The 13,612-nt window shown below is 30.5% G+C and overlaps 1 protein-coding gene across 1 annotated transcript; it reads left to right on the top strand.

Moving 5' to 3' along the window:
• The first annotated feature begins 8,659 nt into the window (after window positions 1–8,659).
• On the top strand, window positions 8,660–13,114 carry LOC129287872 (U-box domain-containing protein 9). Its single transcript, XM_054924134.1, has 2 exons — window positions 8,660–9,071; window positions 11,776–13,114. Exons 1-2 carry the CDS (start codon window positions 8,751–8,753, stop codon window positions 12,862–12,864), a joined length of 1,410 nt encoding a protein of 469 aa, XP_054780109.1. The 5' UTR covers window positions 8,660–8,750; the 3' UTR covers window positions 12,865–13,114.
• Window positions 13,115–13,612: the final 498 nt, after the last annotated feature.

Genomic DNA, 13,612 nt, shown 5'->3' on the forward strand with positions numbered 1-13,612 from the left:
TCATTCAAGAGATAATTTGTTGTAAGGTTGCTTTAAATGAGTATGACAGTTTCAAGAGAATTAAAATAAATATTGACTTTGAAAAAACTACTCCTCCAACCTAATTTGGATGTAATCGAAAATAACCAAAAGTTTAGTAATAATATTAGAATAGTAATTAATGTATTTAGAGAAATCCTTAAGACAATTTTATTGGTAATCTTAGATGAGGCTATTATAAGTAACATTTTTATTGAGTTTGACCGAACTATTAATATCAAATTTATTGCAACTAAGTTTAGGCAGATGTATCTTATTAGAGCCCCATCATTATTAAAAGACAAGTAATTGAATTCATGGACATTGAAGAAACTTTCAAAATTTTGTCATTTAATCAACAGTGAGATGATTAATTCTTGTGGGGACGGAAAAGCAGCACGGTTTTTGCCTTTTGGTTAATTAATAGAGATTCAGATCCCCACCTGTCCACTGGTAAGGAGCACTCACGTTTTGTGCCAGCTGTTCACGCCACGCGGGACCCTCTTAACTGCCCTGTCACGCTACAGTACTTAATCATCTTTTTGATCGTATTCTGATTGGGCAAATAATTCCTTTTCTTTTTTGATATTTAATACTACTTTACCACTCCCTTTCATTAAAAAAATTAAGATATTTTTAATTAATTTTCACTTTTTAATAAAATAATTAATTATGTTTAAACTAGTCAATTTTTATATTTATTTATATTTAATGATATATTTATTTTAAAATAAATATAAAATAATTTAATTATTATGAGTACTTTAAAAAACGCATTAATTATACTTTAAAATATGAAAAATATTAAAATTTTTAAATATCAAATCTCTTCAAAATATTTTACATTTTTTAATAAAGAGGATATTTAAAAATATTTTTTTACATATACCCTTGGTTTAATAAATTCTCTTTTTTATGAGGAAGGGTTAGATTAAGTGTAAAATTAAAAAAGATAATAAATTTCCTCTCAGCCCCCAATAAATTTTATTTTACCATTAGATATATTGTAACATTCTAATTTAAATTTTAATAGTTAATTTAGGTTAATAGAAATTTTGAAAAATATTTAGAGGTAAATAAATCAGTAGGAGATGATTATTAAATCTAATTTAGGATATAATTCTAAATTAAAATTAAAAAAATAAATAAAAAAATATTATTAAATTATTATTATTATAAAAAAAAGAGAAAAGGTATTAAAAAAAGAAGAAGAAGAAGAAGAAGAAGAAGAAGAAGTGATTTCCCTTTCGGCGCTCTCCGTGCAATCATGCATATAAAATAATAATAAAAAAAGGAGAAGAAGGGAGAGGAAAGAAGAAATAAAAAAAAAGATAGGAGCCACTGAATTTTTTATAAAAACTCACCTCCTTCCTTCTTTCTTCACTTCTTCGTTTCTTCATTCTTCCCTGTGCGCGAGCTGAGGCAGAGAGAGCGTCTATGAGCCAAGTTCACCAGTGCTGGATTTTAAGGTAAGAGTTTTTAATAGAATATTTAGGGTGTGATTTTAAGCTTTTCAAGACTAAGTAAGTGTTCTAAAAAAATTTTTTAGTCATCCTTCCTCTTTGGTTTCTGATTTTGTGGTGGTAGAAAATTTAAGATCTGAAAGAGTGATGAATTTATATTGAATAAATATAGTTTATGAGGTTGTTAGTAGTATAATAAATGTTCTAGAGTATAAATTTATTAATGATCTTTGAATTTGTGGCTTATGGATCAAATTCTAAACTAGATCTAAAAATATATATTGATTTATTAAGGTTTAGATAATTATTTGGGATGAGAAATGAATTATTATGGCTATAGGATTATGATTCTAAGCTAGAGACTCAATTTTTAATTTTTGGGTATTTTAGGTGCGAATTTATAAAATAAAAAGAAAATTTTGATAATCGAAATTAGTTTAGAAGTTGATTTTTAGATTATTAATGTTTATTGATGACTAAAAGAGGAGTTAAAAATTTTACTTAATAGCATTGACTCTAGATTTGTATTAAGATTGAGATTAGAAATTATGTTATATTTTTAATTCTATTATTAGAATTATTTTATTAGTTTCAAAAATTGAAACTAATATTTATAAATAATATGTTAATTGTAGATTGTATTATTGGTGAAGATTGTGGTGGGAGAGAAATTGTAAAAAATAATTTATTGAAAAAGCCACGAGGTAACCATGCTTTTGATTTGTGATTAGTGTTACTTCATGTTAATTGGGTGATTATTGAGAAAATTATGAATTTTATAATATTATATAATTGTGCAATATTGTTATGAATTTTGTTTGATTATTGTGAGAGGTGTTGGGAGATTTGCTATTGTTGTATTTATGTGCCACGTGGTATGCCCCTATTGGAGCTCAATAGGTGGCTTGTAAGGGCTCGGGCTAATCTACCTTTGGTCGGGTAATTTAGCACCGAGTGAGGGCTACGGTTTGAGGTTAATGGAGGAATATAAGGATGGTTGTTTGTGTGTATTGTAATATTTTTTATATTTGTTGGAATTATATTCTTTTTAATTCTCACTTAATAAGCACACACTTAATTATTTGTATATACTATCATAAATTGGCTATGGTTACTGAGACTTTTAAGTCTCATTATGTGGTTAACAATTTTCAGGAGAAGAGCCACGAGTGACACGTGGAGAGTCCCAGAGGCTTAGTGGCATAGATTCACTGTCTCTTTTGGGTATTTGATTTATGAATTATAATGTGTTATATTGCTAATATTAGGACTTTTTGTTTATTGACAATTATATGAATATATAAGTGTAATCATGCCTTTCAAATTATTTCTATTTTTGGTACACTTTGGATGACAGAAATTTTAATATTTGATTTACTTTGGATTGGTTAAAATGACATGATTATGAGGCCAAATAATTGGCTTATTTTGAAAATTGACTAAATTAGTTATCTTACTTAATAGGAGTATAAGGATGGACAAATGTGATTTAGTTTATTTGTTGGGAGTATAAGGATGGATAAATGTGATTTAGCCTAATGGCATGTGGGAGGTAAAATTTTAGCTGAAGTTTTGTATTGTGCAAGTTTAAGCTAATTATAAAATATTTTTTTATATTGAATTTATTGATATAAAATGTGTTGGGTGGCTGTAACCCAACTATGATTGAGTTAAATTATAAAAAAAAAAATTTAGTGTGTTACATATATTTTTTAAAGAGGTGTCCACAAATTATGAACCGAATTCATCTAAATCAAAGATTTGAGATACAAGACCAAAAGCAAAAAATTGATTTTGCCATCGTAAAAGAAGGGAAAATATTTAATTAGGAGTAAGTTTAAAAAAAAAAAGGGCAACAAACATTTAAGCATTAGTTGCTTTTTTGGTCTTCGTGATTTTGATAAGTAAGTACCTCATTTATAGTCATTAAGTTTTTAACAATACTTAAAAAATTATCAAGATACATTTTCTTTTAAAAATTCAAAACAACTTTCATAATCATATTCATACCCTTTACATACGTTACAACATCCAAAAATTTAAGATTTGGTACATTCTGAATATCACATAACAAAATCTTCAACAATTATTTGATTAAATTAAATAGTTTTATCATCTCACATACTTATTAAGTGAATAGATGTATATTATTTACCGAAATCCATTATATTTTGGGACCAATTGTTAGTAAGAATACTTCTCCAATATAATATTATATAAGTGTATCAACATTTTTAACCAACAAGCATCTAAAGATCTACTTCTTTCGTTTCAAATATAAAGTTTATATTTAAAAGTCTAAAGACAGTAAATACATTTTTCCTAAAATGCCTCTAAAATTATAGACACTAGAAAGTTCGCTTCATTATGGCTACATTTGGTACAATAGAATGATTTTGAAAGAATAAAAAATAGAATTGAAAATGGATTTGAAATTAAAATTAAAAAAATTATAAAAATATATTTAGTATGTGAACGAAGTCTTGATATAACTTTATTTGATATACCAAATCAGAACAAGAACAGGAACACTGATGACCAAGAAAAAAGAAGATGAAGAGTAGAATCAAAGACTGGAGAACTATGACTACTTGTTCCTCCCTTGTTAGGCAAAGTCGATGTCCTCTTGGACGATGTAACAAGAAGACAACGCAAGTCACAGGAGAACTCAAAGAGGAAGAGGGAGACAATGTCAAAATGGAGGAGATCAAAGACCTATAATTGCTGGGATGGATCCATTAAAGCAAATCTGGGTTCAACAAGAAACAATTTGGAACATGATTATTGGTGGCCACTAGGGCACCAGACCCTTTAATATATATATATATATATATATCCGGTAAAAAAAAATTATAAGTAGCCAACCAAGTATAAAATCACTTTGATGTAATAATTTAAGTGTGTTGTTAATTTTCAAATAAAACTTGTTATTTTACGATTGTCACTTATTAATTTGACATGGACAATTATAAATTGAAAGCTTCAAAACTTTATTCATTTTATTTGTTAAACGTTCCAATATCTTGTTGTCAATCACGAATAAGTTGTTGTCAAAATTAAATGGATACTTGTTAAAAAAATGACAGGAAGGATTTAATTAAATGATAGGAAGGGTTTAGTTGTGCATATTAGTTCTTCACTGATAAGTATCCGTTTGATTTTAATAACAACCTATTTGTGATTGACAACAAGACATTGGGATGTTTAACAATTAAAATGAGTGAAGTTTTGAAGCCCCTAATTTGTAATTGTCTATGTCAAATTAACAAGTGACATTTGTAAAGTAACAAGTTCTGTTTAGAAATTAACAAAACATATTAGATTATTATATGAAAGTGATTTTGTGCTTGATTTACTATTTATAATTTTTTTTTCATATTTATATTAAAGGGCTTGGTGGTGTAGTGGCCACCAAATTTTTTAGGTGGCCAAGGGTCATGGAATCAAACCCACCCTTGGCCACCTAAAAATCTTATTTTTGAAATAAAATTTTATTAGTGTTGGAGTTTCGGCAACTGACAGCCGACGACCCCGTCAGCAACAGGAGCTCCAGTGACCTCACTGCTGGCGAAGGTTCGATGCCGACGCCGGTGACAATGGGGTTTCTTTTTTTTTTTTCTTTTTAACTATAAGGGCATTTTGCTCTTTTTGCCTCTAAAATTAATATATTAGAAGGACCAGAGGGTTGCAATGATATTATCAAATTATTTAATCCTTTTGGGATATAAATATTATACAGTAATCCTTGGATTTCATTTTTCCAACAAAAAATTCCACAAGAGTACATTGTCAACCTCTTTAGTAAGGGAAGAAGTGACTTAAAAATTTAATTCCAAAGAATTGAGCTGATTCTATCATGCCTTGGATGGAATTGGATTTTGACTATTTTACTAGAATTGGGATTCTTCAAAATTCATACTAAACAAGCTTACATTTGGAATAATCCTTCCACTTCAACACTTAGAATGCCTTTATTTATTACCATGCATTTTTAAAAGGATAAAATTGACTATAGTTTAATTGAATTATGACTATAGAAAAATGAGGTATTAAAGAGTAAAAATGACTCAACTTTTTTATGAGGGGCGTTAGATATCTTAAATTTTTATTTTGAAGTAATGTCATCTTAAAACTTTCAAAAAAATTGCAATATTACCCAACCGTTAACCCATACATCCATCGACTGTTAAATCTTTGTTTTAACCAATAACCCAGACACGTATCACCCTTTGAGTTGTTTTTCCACCATCAAATTATTCTTCTCTTTTCTACATCCACTCTCTCTTCTCTCCCTCCCTATTTCTCACTGCTAGCAATACTCTTGACTGGCTCTTCACCAAGTCTGGGAAAGCAATTCAAGAGCTTGAAGTCACAGCTCGAAGCAAGAAGAAAAGCAATAGCACAACCAACAACACCAACAAGAGCTTCTCTTCCTCCTCCTACTGCAAGGAAGTGGTTTCACTATAGAGGGTGGATTTTGATCTTCCCTCATAGATTGAGTGTGGGTTTCGCTGGAATAGTCATAGGCGGTTGCGATGACGACAATGGTTGGGGTTTGGATTCTGATGTCCGAATCTGAGATTAGGTTTGAGTTGAGGGAGGCTGAACAGTGTTGTAACTTTGATAATGGGTCTTGCAAGATTTCCCTCTAAACTAAAATTGTAATCTTCTTCATTTGACAAGCTCTCATTCTTCTGAAACCTCCTTCGACTTTGCATTGAGTAATCCCTAGTTTGAGTATAATTATTGTTAATAGAGGATGAATTTAGGTAGAGAGAGAGAGAGAGAGAGAGAGAGAGAGAGAAGTTGGGAGGCATGGTCAAACTTCACAGTCAATGTTGTCTAAATTAATGATGAGATGATATTACACTCTTTCTGAAAGCTCCAAGATGACATTACTTCAAAAAAGAATTAGAATAACATACGCCCCTCACAAAAAAAAAGTTCCAAAACAATTTTGCCTGTTAACTGTAAAATAAATGATTAGTTGGCGTAAGTTATGGCAAGAGAATTATTGCATGTGAGTATAATAATTGAAAAGAAAAATAAATAAATTTGGAAAATGTGGAGGGAGAGAAAACACACATAGCTGTCAGGAGTGAGGTAGGCAATTGAATAATACCCTCAAGCTTCCTTTTCTAATCTTCAATTCTCTTGACATCTTTTCCCAACACGTGATGCACTGTTCTCTTCTTCTTTCCATTCTCATCATTCTTCCTAAAATACAAATCATCTTCCCCTGTGCCACATTCCACACCATCCCCTGTCGGCACATGAATTCTTATCACTTTTTTATTCTTTACTATCTAAATATTCCACTCACTTTTATTCATATTTACCAAATTTAAAAAATTACCTGAGCCATATGGTGCTTAGTATCCAACTTTGCACTCATTATAAGTAATAGCTTCATCCTCAAAATTGTTAATAATTAATGTAACTTTCTAATTTTACACTTCTTTATAATTAATAATCTGTTATTAGAAATTCAAACTATAAAATATATAAAATTATGTTTATAATTTTTTTCAAATAAATCATGTATAAAATATTTATAAATATTAAATTTAATTGAAATGTTTACAGGCACTTTATATATATATATATATATATGTTTATAATTTTTTTTTCCATTTTCATTTTACCAAAAAGTGTTTTAGCTGTTAAATGAGTTATGATTATTTAGGCATAATTTTAGATTCGAATCTATCTAAATAAAAAAAATATTTTTAGGAAGAGATACCCCACTATAATCTTATAATGCTCAAATCTGGCCTAATAGTATTGGATATCAGATATTTTATTAAAAATTATATGCATTTTTCCCCATATAATTCAAAAGGATTGCATCTTTATTTCATGAAAAATGTGAATTTATTACTCTCTCTGTTTCAAATTATTAGATACTTTTAAATAAAATGTTGCATAATAATAAATCTCATTAAATACATTTAACAACATTATTTTTTCAAAAAAATATAATTTTTTAAAAATATTCTTCATTTAATAACATTAAATCTATATTTTTTTAGTATTAAATAAAGAGAAAGAAAAGATAATATTAAAATAAACTTATTTAATACAACCTTGATATTCTTAAAATATTTTATATTTTGATACATCAAATTTATTAAAAAGTATCTTATAATTTATAATAGATTGTATTTATATTTAGGTGAATTAAGCTGATAAATGTTTAGGAAACATTAATGACATTGAGCATAATTATCCATAAATTGTTTTACAAAAATTGAGTCGCCCTCCTCTTGCTCCTCTAGTTTCTCTTTCTCCTCTTAATTCAGCCCCCAAACCTCCTCTTTATCTCATTCAATTATTATATTAAAATTCAAATCAGACCAACTAGTTCAACTCATGAATATAATTGGTGATCCAATTTTTTTTTTTGATTTGGATTTTCATCTAAACCTACTAGCCACTAACCTGGTGCTCGGCTAACCCAGTAGCTGGGTCGTCGGATCAACCGAGTCACTTTTTTAATTATTTTATTTTTTAATTTGTAAAAACTACATAAAAAGTAAAAAATTCAGCTTGAAAATTAAAAAAGTGAGGCAATGGAGGGCAAGAAAATTAAATTAGGTTTTACTGTCTGTAATTTAAACTTTAAATAGAGGGCCTTAATTATAAGTTTGAACTTAAAAGATTAAGTATTTTTTTAAGTTAATTGTGCCTTAATTATTTTAAACTTTCATTATTTTTTGTTGTTCATTTGTCTAATTGTTGTTTAGCATTTATGAATTATGACTGTCATTATTGATTATTTTAGTGTTAGTGATGATTAGTTTTGAACTTTTTAATGATTGAAATATTGTAAATTGTAATTATAAGAATAAATATTTTAAAAGTTATATTTTATTATTGTTAGACTTATGAGTGGTTGTAATTCTATAATTATTATTGTATTTGTATCTTGTATTAGAGATTAATCTTGAATTTAATTAAATATTTTTATAATTAATATTTTTTTATTTAAATTGTATTATTTTAATAATGATCGATTTACTCTCCAAGTTAATCAGTTGAACTACTAATCCATAATTTATTAGCTTGATCGATTCAATAATCGACTTGATTTTCAATACCTTACCCTCAATAAATTGATAAAATTTAAATTATATATGTGAAAAGAACACGTAAGAGAGATGAAAAGGACTCAAAGGGCTATTTTGCCACTGTTATACTCTGCTTCTTCCGCATTCTCAGAACTGATTCATTTCTGGTAAATTTCAAACGGACGACTCGGTTCCGGCCATGGCGAAGCCGGGAGTGTTGGAATCTGATCCAACGGTGACGGCCAAGGCAATGGAGCTCAAGAAGGAGTTGCAGAGATTGGTGAAGTCAATTGTTGAAGATGAGGATCATTGCGGCGTTGAGACCTTCGATGCGACCATGGAGACGCTGTCGTTGCTGAAAGAGCTGAAGTTCAGCAAGAGATCAACGTCGTCGTCGTCGTCGTCTTCGTCGCTGTCTTTGAAACTCCGCCACAAAACCGGGTTGAATTGCCCTGAAGAATTCAAATGCCCTCTTTCCAAGCAATTGATGAGAGATCCTGTGATTTTGGCTTCTGGTCAGGTTAGTGTCAGAATTTATAAATGTTGTTTTGGTTTGTTTGGTTTCGCTGAAGATGCCGCAAATATCTTGACGGAAAACCACAATATGGCATTTTTCTCTCTTTCTTTGCGTAATTCTGCTTCAGTGATTCAATTCCGAAATGTAATTTTGATCTGTTTCGTTTCTGAGAAAATTTGCCGACACATGACAGAAAGTTAGACAACTCCATGCCCCCCTTCTCTCTCTCTCTCCCTGTTTTTCTTTCTTTGTTTTCATTGTTTTCATTTTCTTTTTTTTTTTTGTAAAATGCCTCTTCTATTCATGATACAAACAACTTGGTACATTTTTTTTTTTTGGGTTGCCAGATAACAACTTGGTGCTTGGTGATGGTTGAAAATTGAAGTAAATACCTAATGACACTACTTCTTTTGTTTTCTTTTTTTTTTAAAAAAAAACTAGTTGATTATTTTTTATCAATTATTTTTGGAAAAATATCAACCAGACTTTGTTTCGAAACTGCCTCTAAATTTAAAATTTAAAATGGTTGTTGTTACTTTTAAGTAGGTTCTTACTAAAAAGATGAATAGATTGTTATTAATGTAAAACTAACGTTTATAAATCTAAGCCCATTTCTTCATTTTTTAAAATTTTAAAATTCAGAATGCGTTATTATTATTCTCCAATGGGCTTCTGTCAAAAAGTGAATAAATTATTGTTAATGTAAAATCAACAATTAAAAATTTAAGTCCATTCCATCATATTTTGAAATTGTCAAATTTAAAATAAGTTGTCTTTCTAGAATGAGTTCTTGTCAAAAGACAAATAAATTGTTGTTAATACAAAACCAACACTTGTAAATCTAAATTTATTCCAAATTTATTAAAGTGAGAATGAATTGTTTTAATATTAAATATGTTGTTGTCAAATTCCTAATAACAATTTAGGGGCAGTTCAGTCTTTTTATAACAAAATTAATATCAAACAAGGATTTATGGCCTGTCTTGAAATTTATAAATCCATTGGTTCTTAAGTGATATAACCTTCCTATAGGGGTCCTTGGTTGTTTTCTTTTTCCCGTTATTTATTCACTCTGTTTTAAAGATTAACGTAATAGGTTGAGTTTTGAAATTAATTTGCTTCGAGTTGAAGGCTTCAATTATCCAAATAGTTTTATTGTTGTCATTTTATCGTATTTTCACTAACAAATTGTCCGTTAGATATGTGAGAGTCATCTGACACCATTTAACATGCCTTTCAAATTATTCCTTACATGTCAATAATATGTTAGATATTCAGCGTTGAATTTTTATTAACACAAAGCAACAACATTAAAAATATTTCAATAATTAATTTAATAGTTTATTTGAGTACATTTCAATTCAGTTACTTTTTTCAGCCATGAATATTTAAGTACTTTTAATATTACTCATTTTATGTCAACATATTAGGGATATTTGAAGATATTTTAATAAAAAATAATTAAGAAATGAAATTAAAAGTATATCTCTTTTTGTCACTCAGCAAAAATAGGATTCCCCACCCCCACCGCTTTTCTAGGTAGTCCTAAAAAAGTGGTTGGCGTATAACCTATTGAACTGTGAGACAGATAAAGTTTTGGATGAAAATGGTATGTGGCATTTCTTTGAACCGGTTTCAGCTAAAGTGAGAATATAGAATCTGATTTAATAACTTCTCTTGCCTATCTTTTTTCCCTGGAATTTCCTCCCTTTTAGCTCTGTTAACAGGCTGAAAAGGTTGGAAAGATAGAAGGGAATTATTCTTCACTCTTCAATCACCCAGAACCTTACATTTTTGGTATTTTCCGCTTGATAAATTCATGAAGATAATTTATGTTATGTTTTCTTTCCCTCTTTTACCACCTATGTTAAGCCTCTACTAGGTAGATCATTCATATTACTTTAATTAAGCATAGAACAGCCAACAATAAATAATTTGAAAAGAAGAAAAGGCCCAAAAGTAGAAAGGCTAAGTATGTAATACATCTCAGACAACCATAGTGGAAGCAAAGAAACGACATATAAAAGAAAGAATGTTATTCTATTCTTCTTTGTCCTTTAAAGCGATTCTTGAGTGAGTGGAGCTGTTTGATTGTAGCTTTGTGCAAAACTTTTGACTGGATTTCCTCAAAAGAGAATCATTGAATTCTAGTGCTCTGAGCTCTTTCTTCTGTCAATTACTCCAATCCAATTCCTTTTTATCTTTCTGTCCCAACTCCCAAGATTTTTTGTTCCGTGCTTGATCAGTTTAGACTGATTTTGAATGATGGTACCGAACAGATTTGAGACAGTGAAGCTTTTCTTTTATCCTGATTACTGACTATTCTTATTTTACTCTGTTTTGGGCTTAGACTCCCCCCCCCCCCCCAACACACACACACCAACTTGTTTACTTCAGTCATGCGGACATATGATAGAAGATTCTTTTTAAGATTGGCTGAATGCAGGAATGAATGATACTGAAAAAAATGGGCGTCGCGAAGTTCTTGTTATGAACAATGATTTATTTTCTCACCTTTATTGATTGTTATAGTATGTGCCAGCTTGGTTGGTTTTGGTTATTCAGACATAGTAGAGCATTTATTAAAAAAATGGTTGAAAGAAGGAACTGATGATTGAATTTGAACTTGAACTTGTTATCATGAGCCATGCTTTACTTTTAATCCTCTTTCGGTTACAGTATACATAATCTGGACTTAATACTGCAGACATATGACAGAACGTTCATCCAAAAATGGCTCAAAGCCGGGAACCAAACATGCCCTCGGACACAGCAAGTCCTCTCACACTCTGGTCTCACTCCTAATTACCTAATAAGGGAAATGATTGAGCAATGGTGTAGAAGCCAAGGGCTTGAATTTTCCAACCATGTTCACTATATCAATGAGGAAGTTATAGTAGAACCAGAGCATGGTCATTTTCTTTCTTTGCTTGAGAAAGTGTCTTCATCAGCACTTTCTGAACAGAAAGCCGCTGCGAAGGAGCTCCGGATTCTAACGAAGAAAATGCCCTGTTTCCGTGTATTTTTCAGTGAGTTCCCAGACGCCATTCCCAAATTGCTTAAACCAATCTGTGGGAGTCACTCCCTGGGTAATGTTCACCCTGACCTCCAAGAAGATGTTATCACAATACTCCTCAATATCTCTATCCATGACAACAACAAGAAGATTGTAGCTGAAACTCCCATGGTAATTCCTCTCCTCATGAGGGCATTGAGATCAGGAACAATTGCAACCCGAAGCAATGCCGCCGCAGCCCTTTTCACTTTGTCAGCTCTAGACTCAAACAAGGAACTTATAGGGAAATCTGGAGCCTTGAAGCCTCTTATTGACCTTTTAGAAGAAGGGCATCCCTTAGCCATGAAAGATGTTGCATCAGCAATTTTTACCTTATGTGTCCTTCAAGAGAACAAGGCAAGGGCAGTGAAGGATGGCACAGTGAAGGTGATTGTAAAGAAGATAATTGACCAGGTTTATGTCGATGAACTCCTTACCATTCTCGCGCTGCTCTCAAGTCACCAGAAGGCAGTTCAGGACATGGGGGAGCTCGGAGCTGTTCCTAGCTTGTTGAGCTTAATCAGAGAGACCACTTGTGAACGAAACAAAGAGAATTGCATTGCAATCCTTCAGACTATCTGTCTGTATGACAGATCCAGGTTGAAGGAAATAAAGGAAGAAGAGAACAGACATAGAACAATCTCCGAGCTTGCTCAAAATGGAACTTCAAGGGCTAAGAGGAAGGCTGCTGGAATTCTTGAGAGACTAAACAGGGTTGTCAATATTACACACACTGCATAATTTCCCTTATCAGGATCCTTTCGTTAAGGAAAATTAGTCTGTACATTTTTTGTTCTTCTACTGTTCTAAGGCTGTTGAGAGTTTAAATTAGGACACTATTTTTGCTGTGTATATACTATCTCGTAGTCAAATAAAAGCATAACATGTAAAAATATAACGTGGAGTGAAGTTCTTAGAAGACTCAAGTTAATAGTATTAAATTGTAAAATATATCTGTTGATCATGATTTTATTGGAGAATTTGTTAGTAAGTGCTTAATAATGTTTCTGCCAAAATTCTCTGAATGACCAGTTTGGTGCATTCCATTCTTTTGTTAACGAAGTCATTACCGTGACCAAGAATTAAAACAGGGTCAAGCCAATGCTCTTGGCTTCGATATTTCTGGTGAGATATTTGGACTTTATTATTCTTGTTCTTTGGTAATTTTTATTTTTAGCTCAATTTTTATTATGATATTCTTGGAGATAAATGTGTGATAATCCTTGTTTTCGTTATGAAAAATGAGTCTAAAACAACGTATGGCTGAACCGTTTTATAAGAGGAAGGATGAGGACAGCTTATCAAAATATCTAGATAAAGTAATTCACTTATAGCAAGCATTAATAGACAAGAAATTAACGTTATTAGGTAAATTAGTAACATAACATCTATGAACTAAACTAATGCAACAATTTTTAGAATCGTTTAATGTGAAGAATACAAATAAATGAAACAATAATAATATAAGAAGTCATTTTAAAAAGTTATG

This window comes from Prosopis cineraria, unplaced genomic scaffold, assembly GCF_029017545.1.
Source record: "Prosopis cineraria cultivar Desert tree isolate PC_DT_omini unplaced genomic scaffold, ASM2901754v1 PC12, whole genome shotgun sequence".
In the NCBI taxonomy this organism is placed as follows: Eukaryota; Viridiplantae; Streptophyta; class Magnoliopsida; order Fabales; family Fabaceae; genus Prosopis; species Prosopis cineraria.

Excerpts from the sequence above, each read along its gene's own strand:
- LOC129287872 (XM_054924134.1), top strand. The coding sequence starts at position 8,751 with ATGGCGAAGCCGGGAGTGTTGGAATCTGATCCAACGGTGACGGCCAAG. Across the intron at positions 9,072-11,775 it reads TGATTTTGGCTTCTGGTCAG|ACATATGACAGAACGTTCAT; the intron begins GTTAGTGTCAGA and ends TTAATACTGCAG.